The sequence below is a fragment of the Centrocercus urophasianus genome, unplaced genomic scaffold (genome assembly GCF_019232065.1).
Source record: "Centrocercus urophasianus isolate 14NV4802_14NV808 unplaced genomic scaffold, USGS_Curo_1.0 seq_25, whole genome shotgun sequence".
NCBI classification, from domain to species: domain Eukaryota; kingdom Metazoa; phylum Chordata; class Aves; order Galliformes; family Phasianidae; genus Centrocercus; species Centrocercus urophasianus.
Window position 1 is genome coordinate 12,093,550 of NW_024884811.1, and position 15,280 is coordinate 12,108,829.

The window sequence follows — 15,280 nt, forward strand, 5'->3', positions numbered from 1 at the left end:
TGTTAGATGAATTTCAAAGCTGGCTCATAACTTGGTAAGAAAAATGTGACCAGAAAAAATATATGTCTAATTTGCAGTAGCCTGGCTAAAACAATGCCTGGTAGCAGCTCTATGGAGAATTATACTAGAAGTAGAGCAAGTACTTGGGGCAGGGTGGTTGGCAGATTGCATGGAGGTAAAAGATCTGGGGGTGTTACTGACTGCTGTCTGAACGTAAGCCAGCAGTGTGTTCAGGTGGCCAAGAAGGCCAATGGCTTTCTGGCTTGGATCTGAAATAGTGTTGCAAACAGGAGCAGGGAAGTGATCGTCCCTCTGAACAGGTGAGGCTGCACCACGAGTACCTTGCTCAGTTTTGGGCCCCTCACTACGGGAAAGACATTGAGGCCCTGGAGTGTGTTCAGAAAAGGGCAATGAACCTGGTGAGGTGTTTGGAGCACAAGTCTTAAGGGGAATGGTTGAGGGAAATTAATTTGGGTTAATTTGGGTTAATTTGGAGAAGAGGAGGCTCAGAGGAGACCTGACTATCCAGAGCTATTCCAAAATTTCTTTTATGGTGGAAATAATTTGCAAATAATAGCACATTTTCTCTTCTCATTATTCATTTTTCAGGAAAAGGATATGGCATTATGAGTAAATTCTTCAGCAGATAAAAAGATACAAATTAAGTTACATATATACAAATAATTACATACGGGGATACATTAATTTATTTTGGTCCTCCCCTACTTAAACTCCACCAAAGATGGTGTTTCATGAGCAGTGGATTTGGACAGCCCTAACTGGCAAGTTCTTGCATATTCAGGTAGTTACCAGCTACTTCTAGAGCAGATGTTAGTTGCAGTAAAGGAGGTTTGATTTTTGCCATTCCTCAAAATAGCTGACAAAAACTGTGCAATATTTACGAAGTTTTATGCATTGAATGCTGAGAAAAATAAACATTCCCATGTAATATGAATTCCTGCATAGTACTACTCACTTCAGTCAGAAATTTGTAACAAGATTTATGTTTTTTTTTTTTTAGCAAGGTATAGTCAGTGCATGAAAGTTACAGGTAATGTCAGCACATTCCCAATCGTTCTACCTGGAAAATGAGTGGTTTGCATACTATTAATCTACTTAAGTACAAAATCTTTTTCAGGTTTCTCTGCCAGGTTCCAGAACTGCTTGCTTGCTATCAAATCTACTTTCCTCTCTCCATCAAAGTATCTCAGAGACTGTGCAAAATAGGAAATAATACTATTACAGTCAGATATACCTGAAAGGATTACTTGTCCAATTACTACTTTCAAATCTGTTACATGCTGATGACATTGGTCCATGTGGAGTTAGCAACTACATACTACAAAAGCCTTTAGAAATCAGTGTAGATTTCAAAATGGAACCGTATAGAAAATGGTGGTAAGTAAGTCTACAGAAAGAAAAGGATCAGGCTTCAAAGGCTGTTACAGATGTAGCTGGAATTGTTCCTTGCAGAATTTACAAAAGCAGCTTTATCTCAGTGCAATGCCCCTAACTCATTTTGGTAATTCTGTAAATATCATTAGGCCTCTCTCTGCATTGCACTGACACAGATTTCATCCAACAATAGTAACTCTGATGTGATTTTTTTTTTTTTTTTTTTTGTCACAATGCAATTTGTTTTCATGCTCTCAGAGGGAGATCAGGTACAGGACAGGGGGTGGAATACTCACAAAACAAAATGTGAATGGCTTAGTAAGAGCAGGTAGTAGAGACTAATACAGACTAATATCCCAAGATGTTCTGTCGAGAGACATTTTTCTTTCAACATGCGTTGAAATAACTTGAAGTGAAAAAACAGCTATAAACCCAAGGTTCTTTTTATTTTCTTCCAGAAAAACAAAATGAAACATCCATAAAATAAGGAAAGAGTTTGGTAGTAGGAAAATAAGTGTATTCTATGCAGGCTGGACAAAAGCCAATGAACTGAATGTAGTGCAAACTAAAATCAATATCCTCTTCAGAGGACATATTGTATTAACATACTCTCTTGTTTGAAATGGAAAACATGAAGAAAATGAAGGGCATGAAAAGAAGGGATTTTAACTGCTTTATAAAGAGTAATCTTTAGGTGAGCTGATAAGTGTACAGAGGGAACATTAAACTAGCATTATGAATGAAGTATCCATAGAATTTGAATTGCCGAGGACACAAGTTTATATTGAACGGGTAATGATTGTGAAAGAGGAAGTAATAGAACTATCACAGTGTTTAAATGTCCTTCTCTCTATACTTTGAGCTCCGTTATAGCTCGTTCAGATTTGCAATATTTTAATGGAATATTTAAAAAATCCAAACTCTGTGAGGAAAAGTTTTCCTTCTTAAAGAAAAATATAAGAATAATAAAAAATTACTGCCATACAAACCTGGCACAAATTGTACAACAAAGCATTAGAAGTGGGTATGTTTCAGTGACTCTTAATCTCACTGTGTTGCAGCAAAGCTGGTAGAGGATGTTTCCTCAGGAGCAGCACAGAGCCTCCACAACCCAAGCTGCTCCAGAGTTTCCATTCTCCATGGAGCTTGCTGTGTATGTGGAAGGAAGGAGGGCAACCTTTTGATTTGTATGCAAAGATGAAAAACAAGATGTCTTACACATGGACTCCTTCTGAGTTTTTAGTACAATTTTCAAACCTATTCTATCTGTATAACGAGATGCCATGGTTTTATGTTTTCTGGTTTTCAGTATTCCGCATCATAACATCATTTAGTGCACTGGGAATTAAAGTGTTAATGCTCCAAAGGGGGAGCAGGAGGGCCAGGGGTCTACTGCCCCCCTGTCATGGGCATAGATTGATCTAGTTAACTCCATGATAGTTTTTCGTGGAGAATGCAGGCATAGCTGCTTTTTAGCTTTTAGAAGGAATCTCTCTCTCTGCTCTCAGAGAGCTTCATTAGGGAGCATTATCAGTAGTTCAGGTTTCTGTGCTGGAAAACTCGACCTTGAAAGGCCAGGCGTACTGCCAGTGTTCTGGGATATTTGTAAACTTTGAGCGCTGCTTAGTCTGGGCAGTGCCTTTTTCTTTTTCTTTTTTCCTTTTTTTTCCCCTCCTCTAATTAGCTTCAATTCATTAATCCCTTTTTAGCAAATACCAGTGATGAACCCACTCTTTATTGTGGGGGCACTGTGTAAGGGATTAAAAGCCATCATGTTACTTGTGACTTACTGGCCAATTATCAATGTCATTAGTGAAGCTCATACAAACAGAAGAAGGGAATGCTGTCTGGAGTTAACACAAGGAGAGGTGAGGAGATGGGTTTAGAGTCCACAGAGATTGCCTGGAGGTACATAACTGATGTTTCCTGGCAGGTGATTTTCTTGATGGCGTATTCTTTCAACACAGCATTAAATAGTTACATAAAACTATGCAAATGATTAGAATGTGAGCACAGTAAGAAGAAATTTTGTGATCAAGACTATGTGCTTTTCCCCAGGAGAGTCTTTGAAGTCCGTGAAGCTTTGAAACTAGAAATAGTTCAGCTTTAACCTCCTGAAGTTGAATACCAAGAGGCAAAAGCAAAAATAACCAGGCAAACAGGACAAGGTTAAGACAGTATGGCTCAGGTATGTTTGGATTTAGCTCTCATTTCAGAGAGAATCTGAGGCAGTGTCCCAGTTTCCAGACGGACTGTCTGATACATCCTGTGGGAACCACCAACTGTCCACCAAAAACCAGGATGGAAAAAGGTCCTCTTCATACTGGCTTTCTAATCCAGCATGGAACCTGTAGGAATGATCCTGTAAGTAAAACTGCTTTCTCGTTTAGCCCAACATCCAGACCTAAAGAAATCAAACTGAAAGTAAGTATACAGAGATGAGCTCAAGCCAGTAGAAAAAGGAAAGAATAAATTTCATTTACTGCTAAAAGAGTCAGCGAAACAAACAAAAAAACCCCACAACCACCACCCTTCAAAATATCTAACTACTATAGCATGATTTTCATCAAGTGATCACATTATGTTGATTAATCACTACAGGAAATGAGTACCTCAATTCAGATTTTATGCAGACCAGTAAGAGAGTGCAAGGAAGTCTGTGTTACATAGTGCTACTATACCTTTCAAGTTTTTATGGCTCTCAAGAGAAATGAAGCATTCATAATGTGGGGGAAAAATAAAATTCATAGAGAGCATCATAAATCTGAAGGACTAAGTCGTGGAAATCACATCTTTAAACTGACACAGCTGTGATTAACTAGCAATGGCTTTTACAGTTAGAAAAGTTTTTGGTTATAGTTATGTGCCCAGAGAAAGTTTCTGGTAAAAAATAAAAAATAAAAAAGTACAAATCCTTAATCAAATCCTCGTTTGGGAACTGGTGGGATGGAACAGGTTAAATCACAAATCTTACACCTCAAGAAGCTTAGTTTTGAATCTGTTCTTATCACACAGACTGAAATTTCCAGTGGATGTTGGCTCCCTTATTTTTTTTTTTTTTTTAATAAAGCCACCCACAAGATTCAGTAATTTCTGCTTAGCAGTGCAAGGGAATAAATCACAGTTCATGGGTGAACTCTACTCACTCAGCTGTCTTTGCTAGTTAGACAGTCTCTCTGCTGTAGATAATAAAACAATGGTCCCTACTTTCCTGTACTCAAACAATGATTTGCCAATCAAAATTAAAAGGTATACGCATGTGTATGTATGTAAGTATATATAGTTAAAGAAAACAAAGCTAATTATTATTGATATTGAAATCTTTATAGAAGCTTGAATCATAATTGACTTAAATGCTGTGGTGTGACTTGCTTATTCATGATGGAGGAATAATGCTACAAATCAAAGCAATAGCATCCTTCATCCATTTTGCATTTGCTTTCTCCACACGAGATTGTACGAAGTAAAAAGTCAGCACAACATTGCTTTGGAAAAGTAATCTTCCACTAAAGAACAGCTTCACTGCAGCAGAGTAGGCAAAGACCTACGTCTAGATGAACAAACTTGAGTTTGACTGAGATGCCTATGCCTATAGAAGCAAACTGAATGGGTGTGAGAACACTTTTGGGCATGGAAGACAATTGTATGACTCATAAAACTGCTGTCCTGATGCTCTGCAGAATCATATTCTCCATAAACTCCCACACAACTTCCAGGCACAGTTCAGGTGCCAGGACAAATTATGAACCACATCTTTCCTGTAGCTTTATGTCTTTCCTTTTAGTCACACATACTAGAGTTCACAAGAATATACATGAATATATATTCAGAAAGCAGTCTGTGTAAAGGAACAGCTTACACAAAATAAAATTATTTACACATAATTGAATTAGATCAGAACTTTTAGCTTTATCCATTATGTTAATGGTGCCCTAAAAACTGAAAATAAAGGCAGCCCTTATTTGGATCATTTCATGGATAGTTACAGTACACTGAAGCATATGCTGCTCAAGCTGTGGGAAACCACATTACTAAAAAAAACCCCAAAAACAAAAAAGTAAAAATTTTTCAAAATAAATCTCATTCACATATGCCATCAAATCTTTCAACTCTCCAAGGAAAAGTTTGATTCAAGTAAATGAACTTGTGTTTTAAAATGTAAAAGATCTCTGTTGTTTACAGAGAGAGTGGTGAGGCGCTGGAACAGGCTGCCCAGAGAGGCTGTGGATGCCCCTTCCCTGGAGGTGTTCAAGGCCAGATTGGATGGGGTCCTGGGCAGCCTGGTCTAGTATTAAATGGGGAGGTTGGTGGCCCTGCATGTGGCAGGGGGGTTGGAGATTCATGATCCTTAGGATCCATGAGGTCCTGAGGTCCCTTCCAACCCTGACCATTCTGTGATTCTGTGATTCTGCAGGAAGAAAGCAAATGTTTGTGACAACTGATTGATAAAAAAAGTCCATTTCAAACTAATTTGTAAAAACTATCAAAGCAGATTAATCTTGGAGTCCAATAACATACATTGAATTAAAAGTAACTGAGACTCCAGTAAGCTTTTCTAATAAGATGATGGGAAAAGAAGAATCTGGAAAAGCTGGTAATCCAACCTGAACCCTATTTAAAGATACAAGAACAACAGGCAGGGAGTATTTTAAAATTACACTACTAATTCTGCATGTATGAATGGAAATTATGAGAGGAGTTTGTGAAGATAAAACACTTTTTATTATTAAAAACACTTTATTTTTTAATAGCATCCTTCTTTGTACACTCTTGCAGCTACACAGTCTTGTTCTCATGTATAAGTTAATAGCTTCCATGCATGCTTTTTATACTGCAGGACTGTAATTACAGCAGTTTTTATTATTCATAGGTGAAAAATTTTTGCATTTTAACTAAAATATCCTCAGTATTGTATTTTAAAGCTAATATCTGATGCCTTTCTGAATGCTAGATGTTTGAGCAAAAGAATGAGTGACAGGGAAAAGAAGTGGATTAGAAATTCAGGTCACATTATCACAGTCAAACAGAACGTGAAGGTATTGAACAATAGAGTAAAAAAAAGCTCTACAAGCTCTCATTTTTTTAATATAACTTTTCAGAAGCAACTACTGGAGACTTTAAACAAAACAAAAGAAAACTTGGGCAAAAAGATAAATCACCTTGTTAGAGATAGATGCAGTGCCACCTTTAATGAACTGTCGGAAGCCACCCAAGGACCTTTGTAATCAGTGCATTAATGGTTCAGGTGTTACTGTTACTGGTACAGTTAAGAGATGCTGCTGAACAAAGACACCTAGGTGCACAGGTCCAAAGAACACTGAAGGAGCTGGCTGAGGTGGTTGCCGAGCCGCTCTCCATCATATCTGAGAAGTCGTGGCTGTCAGGTGAGGTCCCGGATGACTGGAGGAAGGGTCACGTCACTCCCATATACAAGAAGGGGAGCAGGGAGGACCCGGGGAACTACAGGCCAGTGAGTCTCACCTCTGTGCCTGGGAAGATCATGGAACAGATCCTCCTGGACAACATGCTCGATCACATAAAGAATGAGCATGTGATCCGAGACAGCCAGCACGGCTTCACCAAAGGAAGGTCATGCCTAACTAATCTTGTGGCCTTCTATGATGGAGTGACGGCATTGGTGGACGAAGGGAAGGCAACCGATGTCATTTACCTGGACCTGAGCAAGGCCTTTGACATGGTCCCCCACCACATCCTCATCTCCAAACTGGAGGGAAGTGGATTTGATGGGTGGACGACCCGATGGATAAGCAATTGGTTGAAAGGCCGCAGACAGAGGGTGGTGGTCAATGGCTCTATGTCCAGGTGGAGGCCGGTAACAAGTGGTGTCCCCCAAGGGTCTGTCTTGGGACCGGTGCTCTTTAACATCTTTATTAATGACATCGATGAGGGAATTGAGTGCACCCTCAGCAAGTTTGCTGACGACACCAAGCTGAGTGGTGCAGTCGATACGGTGGAAGGAAGGGAGGCCATTCAGAGGGACCTCGACAGGCTGGAGGGCTGGGCTCGGGTGAACCTGATGAGGTTCAACACGGCAAAGTGCAAGGTTTTGCATTTGGGCCGGAAGAACCCCAGGCACCCGTACAGGCTGGGAGGAGTGGTCCTTGAGAGCAGCTCGGCAGAGAAGGACCTGGGGGTCCTGATGGACAAGAGACTGAACATGAGCCAGCAGTGCGCTCTGGCAGCTCGAAAGGCAAATGGGATCCTGGGCTCCATCAGGAGAGGGGTGGTCAGCAGGGACAGGGAGGTGATTGTCCCTCTCTACTCGGCTCTTGTGAGGCCCCATCTGGAGTACTGTGTCCAGGTGTGGAGCCCTCAGTACAAGAAAGACATTGAGATTTTGGAAAGGGTCCAGAGGAGGGCAACTAAGATGATCAGGGGGCTGGAGCACCTCCCCTATGAGGACAGGCTGAGGGAGTTGGGCTTGTTCAGCCTGGAGAAGAGAAGGCTGCGGGGTGACCTCATTGCAGCCTATCAATACCTGAAGGGAACCTACACCCACGAGGGGAGTAAACTCTTCAAAAGGGCTGACAACAGCAGGACTAGGGGAAATGGATCCAAGTTGAAGAAGGGAAGATTTAGGTTGGATGTTAGGGGGAAGTTCTATACAAGGAGAGTGGTTAGGCCCTGGAACGGGCTGCCCAGGGAGGTTGTGGATGCCCCGTCCTTGGATGTGTTTAAGGCCAGGTTGGACGGGGTCCTGGGCAGCCTGATCTGAATGTGTGTGTTTGGTGGCCCTGCTAGGCAGGGGGGTTGGAACTACATGATCCTTGAGGTCCCTTCCAACCCGGGTGATTCTGTGATTCTGTGATTCTGTGAACGCACTGTCTGAAGAAGCCAGTAGAAAGTGTGCTAAGGGAGACTTTGGAGTTTCCTTCATAGCCAGAAATAAAGCAAGATGAAGCAATAATGCTACAAGCAGGAGTAGCTCAGCAAGCACAGAACATATTCTACTTTTCTAGAACTCACACCCTACTGATTAGCACAGCAAGAATGAAATCCAAGTTTGCAGAAAAAATAAAGAGGCAAAAAAAATACAGTTTCACACAGATGGAATAGCTCATGAAAAACAGGATGCCGGCTAAGAACTAGCAAATACAAGCAAGGCACTACTTGGTCTATGAAATTTAAAGGAATTTAAAGATTCTGGCACTACTTGTCATGTCCAGATAGACAGCCAATCAGATTTAACAAAATCTACCACTATTGGTTAACTCACTTGTAACTCACTGTTTTTGTCCAAAGTGATATCCTCGTCCTTAATTTTGAACCAACAGAAGTATTTTAATGTTCACTTATTATAGATGCGCATATGTTTACATGCTATTAGAAAGAAACAGCTACAAGACAGCTGAAGAAAACTATCTTTGCCCCCATTTTTCCTAAACAATGGAAAGCTTTCTTTTTAAGGTTACAAATTAGGATTGCTTTGCTGATGATAAGCACTGGCTTTTGTTGATCAAACCTTAAGCCGGGAGTTCCTGTATTTTTTTTCCAGACATGCTCTCTTGAGACTCATGCTGCTCTTGCTTCTGCAGCAGTCACTGTTCCTGCTGCTAGTGTTATTCCCACTGCTTCAGTGTTTTGCAAAATGTCAGTTTTCTGGAGCTGGCTGAAATCCAGTCATTGATGCCTTGCACAGGGGCTTGCTACACTAATGCTACTGCTAGAACAGTCCTGCCTAGAGGCTTAATTTCCTTGCGTTGAATTACACTTCTTCCCCTCATACTGGAACAGAAAATGTTAAACATGTTTAAGAAAACCATTCTGAAAGACCTATTAAGTGAACTGACTAAAAAGAGTTCTAACTTAAAATCTGCTGTGGTGTTTCTTTGTTTTCATGTTGTTGCTCTTTTTCGCCTGTTTTAGTGCCGGGCTTTTGCAAGGCACTGAGCCCCAAAGTATGTCCTTGTAATACTACTTCAGATTTTTTCTCTCTAGCAATCAGAGAGCTTGCACTGTGCTGGGAGCTGGGGCAAAGCCACATTGTGGCCCTCACCTCCTACTGACTTTATTCAGTTACTGCAGCCTAATAACATTTCAGGTGGACACATCCCCCTTGGACAGGGTCCTGGCTTTGTGACCTACACAAAATTTTTTGTTGCAATCTGCACTGCACTGTAGTGCACAAAAAAGAAGCTGGTCAAGCATGTAAATACAGCTCAAGAAATACAGCACATACTCTTTCCAACAGCCATTTGATTTTTTTCTTATAAGATTCTCTGCTTTTCCTCCTTTCAAAAAGGCAGTGCACGCATTTGAAAGCAGCTCTGCTCCTGTGCAATATTTTTGTTTTGCTTTCAGTTAATGTTTGGATTACTGATCTCGCAGGGTCCCAAACTGAACTGCCTAACAGGTGGATACAACTGACTATTGATTGACAAAGCACGTGATGCAGCAGTTTGGGAATGGAGCAGTAGTTCAGTTGGAACTGATACAAAAAAAAAAAAAAAATCCCAGCCCTCCTTCTATCTCTGGGTACTGACGTTAGTCTGAGATTTCACCACTGTTTCAACTCTTAGATTGGGGGCTTGGAAGTTGTTATTTCTTCCAGATATAAAGTCTTCTCAAAACAGATATCATCTCTATTACAGGACTCAATCAATGGCAAATAAATGCTCAGCCATTTGGAAATGCAATGATATGATTATTTGTTCCCTATGCCATATTTATGTAAGTGTAAAATACTTGTCAGCATCCAGAATAGCAGCATCGCTTTAACATTTACAGTCCAAAATCTGCAGTTACAAACCAATGAATTTTACAAAACAAAAGTTCAAACTTCCAGAAAATGCAAGTTAATATCCATCCCTATAATTAAAATGAGCTCATAGGCAGAGAAAAAAAATAGTACACTCACTGAATAAACAGTCCCACAAATGTCTGCATATTTTATGAGTTGCAGATGTGCATTTATATTTTAAACAAACTGCCATTAAGTACAACAAGGTTCTTCATATATTTTCTGCTTTCATGACAGAAACAGTTCTACAGAAAGACAGAGAACTTCTTTAAAAGCAATTATAAAATGCATCTTGAGATATCCTTACGCATTTTGTACTATACACACAATATCCTGCACACAGTATCCCATTCCAGTTTCTCTGTTTTGAAGAGTCATGTAGATCATTCTTATAAACACAGCGTGAAAGGCTGGTTTTACTGTTCATCTGCTTTTAAAAAGACCACTGCAGAAAAATTTTACTCCAGTAATAAGTGTAGAACCATAGAATAAGATTTAGTTGCTGTTGAGACTAGCAGAAGTCCAGAAACGGCATTAAATTTATTTTAATTTCTAAAAGACTGCTTTAAACGTCGAACAGAGCTCTTAAAACAGTGCTCAAATGCACAGTGCTTATTGAACAAATTCTGATTTATTGAAAGTAAACATTTACATTGGCTACAATGTTGTAACTGTTACAAATCTGGATAAAAGAGGCTTAAATAGCAATAGAAAGCAAGTGCAGTAAAAAGTGAATAGAGAAAATATTTGGCCTTAGTGATCTTCTGGCAGTATTTACATTATGTACATTTTGTTGAATATTTGTAGTAACTCTAAGGCACCATAGGCTAAATAGCAGGCGGCGGTACTATTTTGTGCACAGAATTTAATATATTTATTCAGAGAAAAAAAGGTTGTAGACTTAAAAGAAACATAGGCATATTTTATGTATACAGAAAGGAGTGGATGCTTCTTAAAATTCAAAGATACAATACATATTGGGTAAATATAAAATTATCTTCAGGACATTAAATTATATGTGTATAAGGACTACTTTTACTCACTTGCTGGTAAACACTAAATGTAATCTACTTTTCAACAGCTTTTTCACACATTAGATACGTTGAACTAACTACTACTTTAATTCTATTTTGTTTTCTCATTACAAAAATCTAATGCCTAGTATATCATACAAAACCCCAATGCAAAGTGTAATGGGCTGTAATATACATCATTGCCATTCCCTGGCAGACCAGGAACACCCAACCATCCGGCGTTCCTCACACCAGGGAGCAGCTCGGTATTTCACTCACCCGCTCATGGCAGCGGCCAGAACTGTCCCCATGATGAGGTGTTGGAGCCCCGCACTTCACACCCGAAGTGTCTAAAGCCGAATCCAGAGATTCGATCCCCTTGTGACAGACAGCCTCGTGCACTGTACGTGACACTGCGCATGCAGAGAGCTGCCTTGCTTTAAATTTTATTTATTTATCCCCTCTGAGGTATGAGCTTACCTCTACTCCTCAGTGCTTTAAGGAATAAATTTGGTTATTAATACAGCCCTGGCTGACTGCACTCGAGATACTTTTCAAACCGCTTCCAGCCCTACGCTTGTTTTACTCACTCTGCCAACAAACGGCTTTGCTAGGTTTAACCCACGGGCTCCTCTTTGCCCTTATGGTAGAACTAACAAGGAGGCCAGCAGGACACGCAATCCACGCTGCAGTTTGCACATGGCAGCTTTGCGCAGTGCTGCACCCTGCTGCACTCCACAAAACAAGTGCAGGCCCCGTGGGCGCACAGCGAGGCTCAGCCCTGACCTCTGGGACCTCTCATGCCCTTTTCTCCCTGCCACGCTCACCATCGAGGTCTCTGCTGCTGCCCCGCTCTCAGGTAGCAGAAGCCAGGCCAAGGCATACCCAAGCATTTATCTTTCATGCTGATGCCAGTAGCTGCAGGCCTTGGCATCAGAGGGCTGTAAAACACCACAAGAGCCAGGAATTACATGTACAAAAAATACCTACATTTGTTCAAGGGCCTAACCCCCAGCACCTGCAGTGGATGTTTAGCACAATGCAAGGTCAGACCCCAAACCTGCATGCTTTGAAAATGCTAAGATTACAGAGTGCTTTTGCTCTGACTGACCCTATCAGTCACAACAAGTACTCTTTTAATTTGACGTTTATCTTCTACAACCAAGAAGAAATCCGTTTTAGTTAATATAATGCTAAAGTCACTATACACTCTTCCTATATTTGTTTAATTTTTTAGTTTCTTTCAAAATCACAATTCTCTTTATTTTGGTTAACGCTTTTGTTTTTGTTTTTGTTTTTTTTTCCACTTTGTACTTATCAATGTCGAAAGTATGCTAAATATTTCCAAAGTAGAAAATTATTTATAAGCATAGTACTATTGATCTAAGCCTAAAGTCTTCATTTGGAAGTGATCTTCTGTTTGTATTAACAAAAGCATAATCTTAGCATTATTCAACAGATGCATTTTTAGTACCAACAGCTATAATATTAAAATTATACAGCATCAGTAACAGTTTTTCAAGGGCTTTAGAGAAAACACAAGCATAAACAATTCTGGTGTGATCAACTAGTTCCTCTAAAACATTAAGCAGAGTATCATACAAATTGGCTATTATATTATTAGTAATGCAGAGCCAAATACTTAGGTGATCAAAACAGCTTAGTACTGCTGAAGAAAATAGTTATGCTGATCATATATTATATAAGAAAATAACCCAAGTTGCTTAACCCCTTGAATGCTAAATACTGAATTTCAAGAAAGGTTTAAAAGCATCTTTTTTGATTCCTTTCTCAATGTTTAAAATACTTACAGAAGTACAAATATGTCAATTTCTAATTAGGGTGCAACATTAAAATATTAACATAATTTCTCCATCAAACCCTCAGATTTGTGGGTTTTTAATTTGGTGTGGGATGTAGAAATAAGTTAGAAAGTTCCATCTCAGTAACTCCTTCAGTTGCTCCATGCTGAATAGAGTCACAGCTTCATGGAGATTTCTACCAAGAAGAGTAATAGAGTCTGGGGCTCTTTTTTCTCTGTGATTAAAAGCTATTTGTAAAAAGACTATATTTATTTCAATTATTATTTGTTTAAATTTTGAAGTTTGCTGCAGAGAGGCTATCTATTTGTGACTGACAAGTCCACACAGAACCCTCCCTTTTCCTTAATCTTAAAAAAAAAAAAACAACAATAAGAACAAAGACTTCTGTAGGGGAGCAATCTGAAGACTTATTTCCACCTGTAAATGAAGTAACACCAAGAGGTTTCCCGTTTTGTCTAATTAAAAAATTGACTGAGTTACTGTGTAGCAAGTGAACTGTCATTTCATTCCATTGCTTTGCTTGCAATACTGGGCTTGAGTCCTTGGAGATTGGCCTTCCAGATGGCCCAGTTCCCCCAGGCACAATACTGGTGATTTGTTAGCCCCATCCCTTTTCCCCACCCCACAAATGGGGGGATTTGAGCTGCTAACGGTATGTTAGTGAATTGTAATGCCTATGCTCATCATATTATGTCTTACTCATGATCATCTTTTGTTGTCCCAGACTTCAGCCCTTTCTCAGGGCACAGATAGGCAAGTTGAATTGCTCTCCATATGTAAGGTGAGATGCTGCAGGATGGCTGCTATGAGAGCTGCCCAGGGCACAGGATATGCTTTAGGCTTTGGAGACTAGGCCCCGACCCACGTTGCCGTTGTGCTTACTTGGAAAAAGTAGCTGCTAGTTCAAACACCAAAGATGTGAACTGGTTTGTTTTTCCTTAGGAATAAATTAATAAAAAGACTTTCACTTGGTGATATCAGTATATTTTGTGTTTACGTTTCCTGGTAGAAATAACAATTAACTCAATCATGTTAAAGCTATAATTTAGCAGGTACTTTTGCCTATCTGGCTAAATTTAACCACATAGTAATCTCACAGAAGTCAAGATGGAAAAGCTAAAGGATCTTACTGATTCGAAAAAACTTATCTAGTATATAAAAAACAAATTTGTAAGAAGAAAGTTAACAGCTTCTGGATTTCTAGATGTTTGCTAAGCTTGCTTAATTAAAAATTTTAATTGAGCTGCTGAGTGGATATGACGGTGTTTCAACATACATCCTCAGGGTCATTAGTTTTCTTTGTTTCACACACTATGCCAAAACTGCACTATTTTGCCTTTGATTCTAAATCCTGTCTGCACCTGTGTAAAATGAAATGAATTGAAGATAGCTGCAGGTAACCAATCTCTTTGATTTGACATTTCCAGACAACTCTTTATTGTGTTTAAATATATGAGAATATTTTACTTATTGCAAAGTATCCTGCATAATACAAGTGCTCCGCTATAAAATCTTCTCACTTGCACATAATTCAGTCATTCTAAATTTAAAATACCAGTATACAGTACTAAAACCTCCAACTGAATAATTTAATATAAAAATATCAGCACAAAACTCCTTTTTTTAAAGTCTGTTTATTGTGAGCAACCCAAATGCCTGTTTAATTATTGTTAGTTGTTGTATGTTAATCGACTTTGCACCCCAACAGTTGTTAATTCATACCATCTCAGGTATTTTGATGAGATAAGAAACAGTAAGTAAGAAAACAGTAAGTATTCAAAGGGTTAATTTGCTTAGAATAATAATAATAAATTAGGTTTTTTTTGCATCTTCTTCAGTTCAAAATCCAGCTTTGAGACTGAGGAAGGCTTCCAAACCACATCAATTAAATAAGAGTGGTCCTTTTAACCAGTAGCAGTTTGATTGCCAATGACTCGAAGAATCTCTTTATGAATGCTCGGTTCCTGTGTATTTATACTTGTATCACCCACTTGACCATCTTCGTAACTAAAAAAAAAAGTGAAGAAAATAAAATCAAGTTAGTGCTTTATTAATCCGTTTAAAACCATCCCAAATTCTGTTTTATTCAATAATCACCAGTATTCATTCTGGCCGTTAACAAGATTACTATTAAAATGCTCTGCTGCACTTCACTGTTACAAGCAGACCCCATAATCAGGAATGTGGTAGGACTTCCATTGCCTTTGGAACCCTGAGGCAACAACACACTGGGACCCAAACGGGACTTCTGTGCTGCCACCAGCAGAAGTGCCACTAATGGGCTGAGG

At 39.4% G+C, this 15,280-nt stretch overlaps 1 protein-coding gene across 1 annotated transcript in view; it reads right to left on the reverse strand.

Annotated features, from left to right (window-relative positions):
• Nucleotides 1-10,819: 10,819 nt before the first annotated feature.
• Nucleotides 10,820-15,280, reverse strand: part of PARP8 (poly(ADP-ribose) polymerase family member 8) — a 111,125-nt gene continuing 106,664 nt past the window's right edge. Inside the window, exon 26 of the mRNA XM_042825846.1 lies at nucleotides 10,820-14,999. Coding sequence (XP_042681780.1) covers nucleotides 14,897-14,999 — 103 coding nt within the window. The 3' untranslated portion in view covers nucleotides 10,820-14,896. The remainder of the gene's footprint in view (nucleotides 15,000-15,280) is intronic.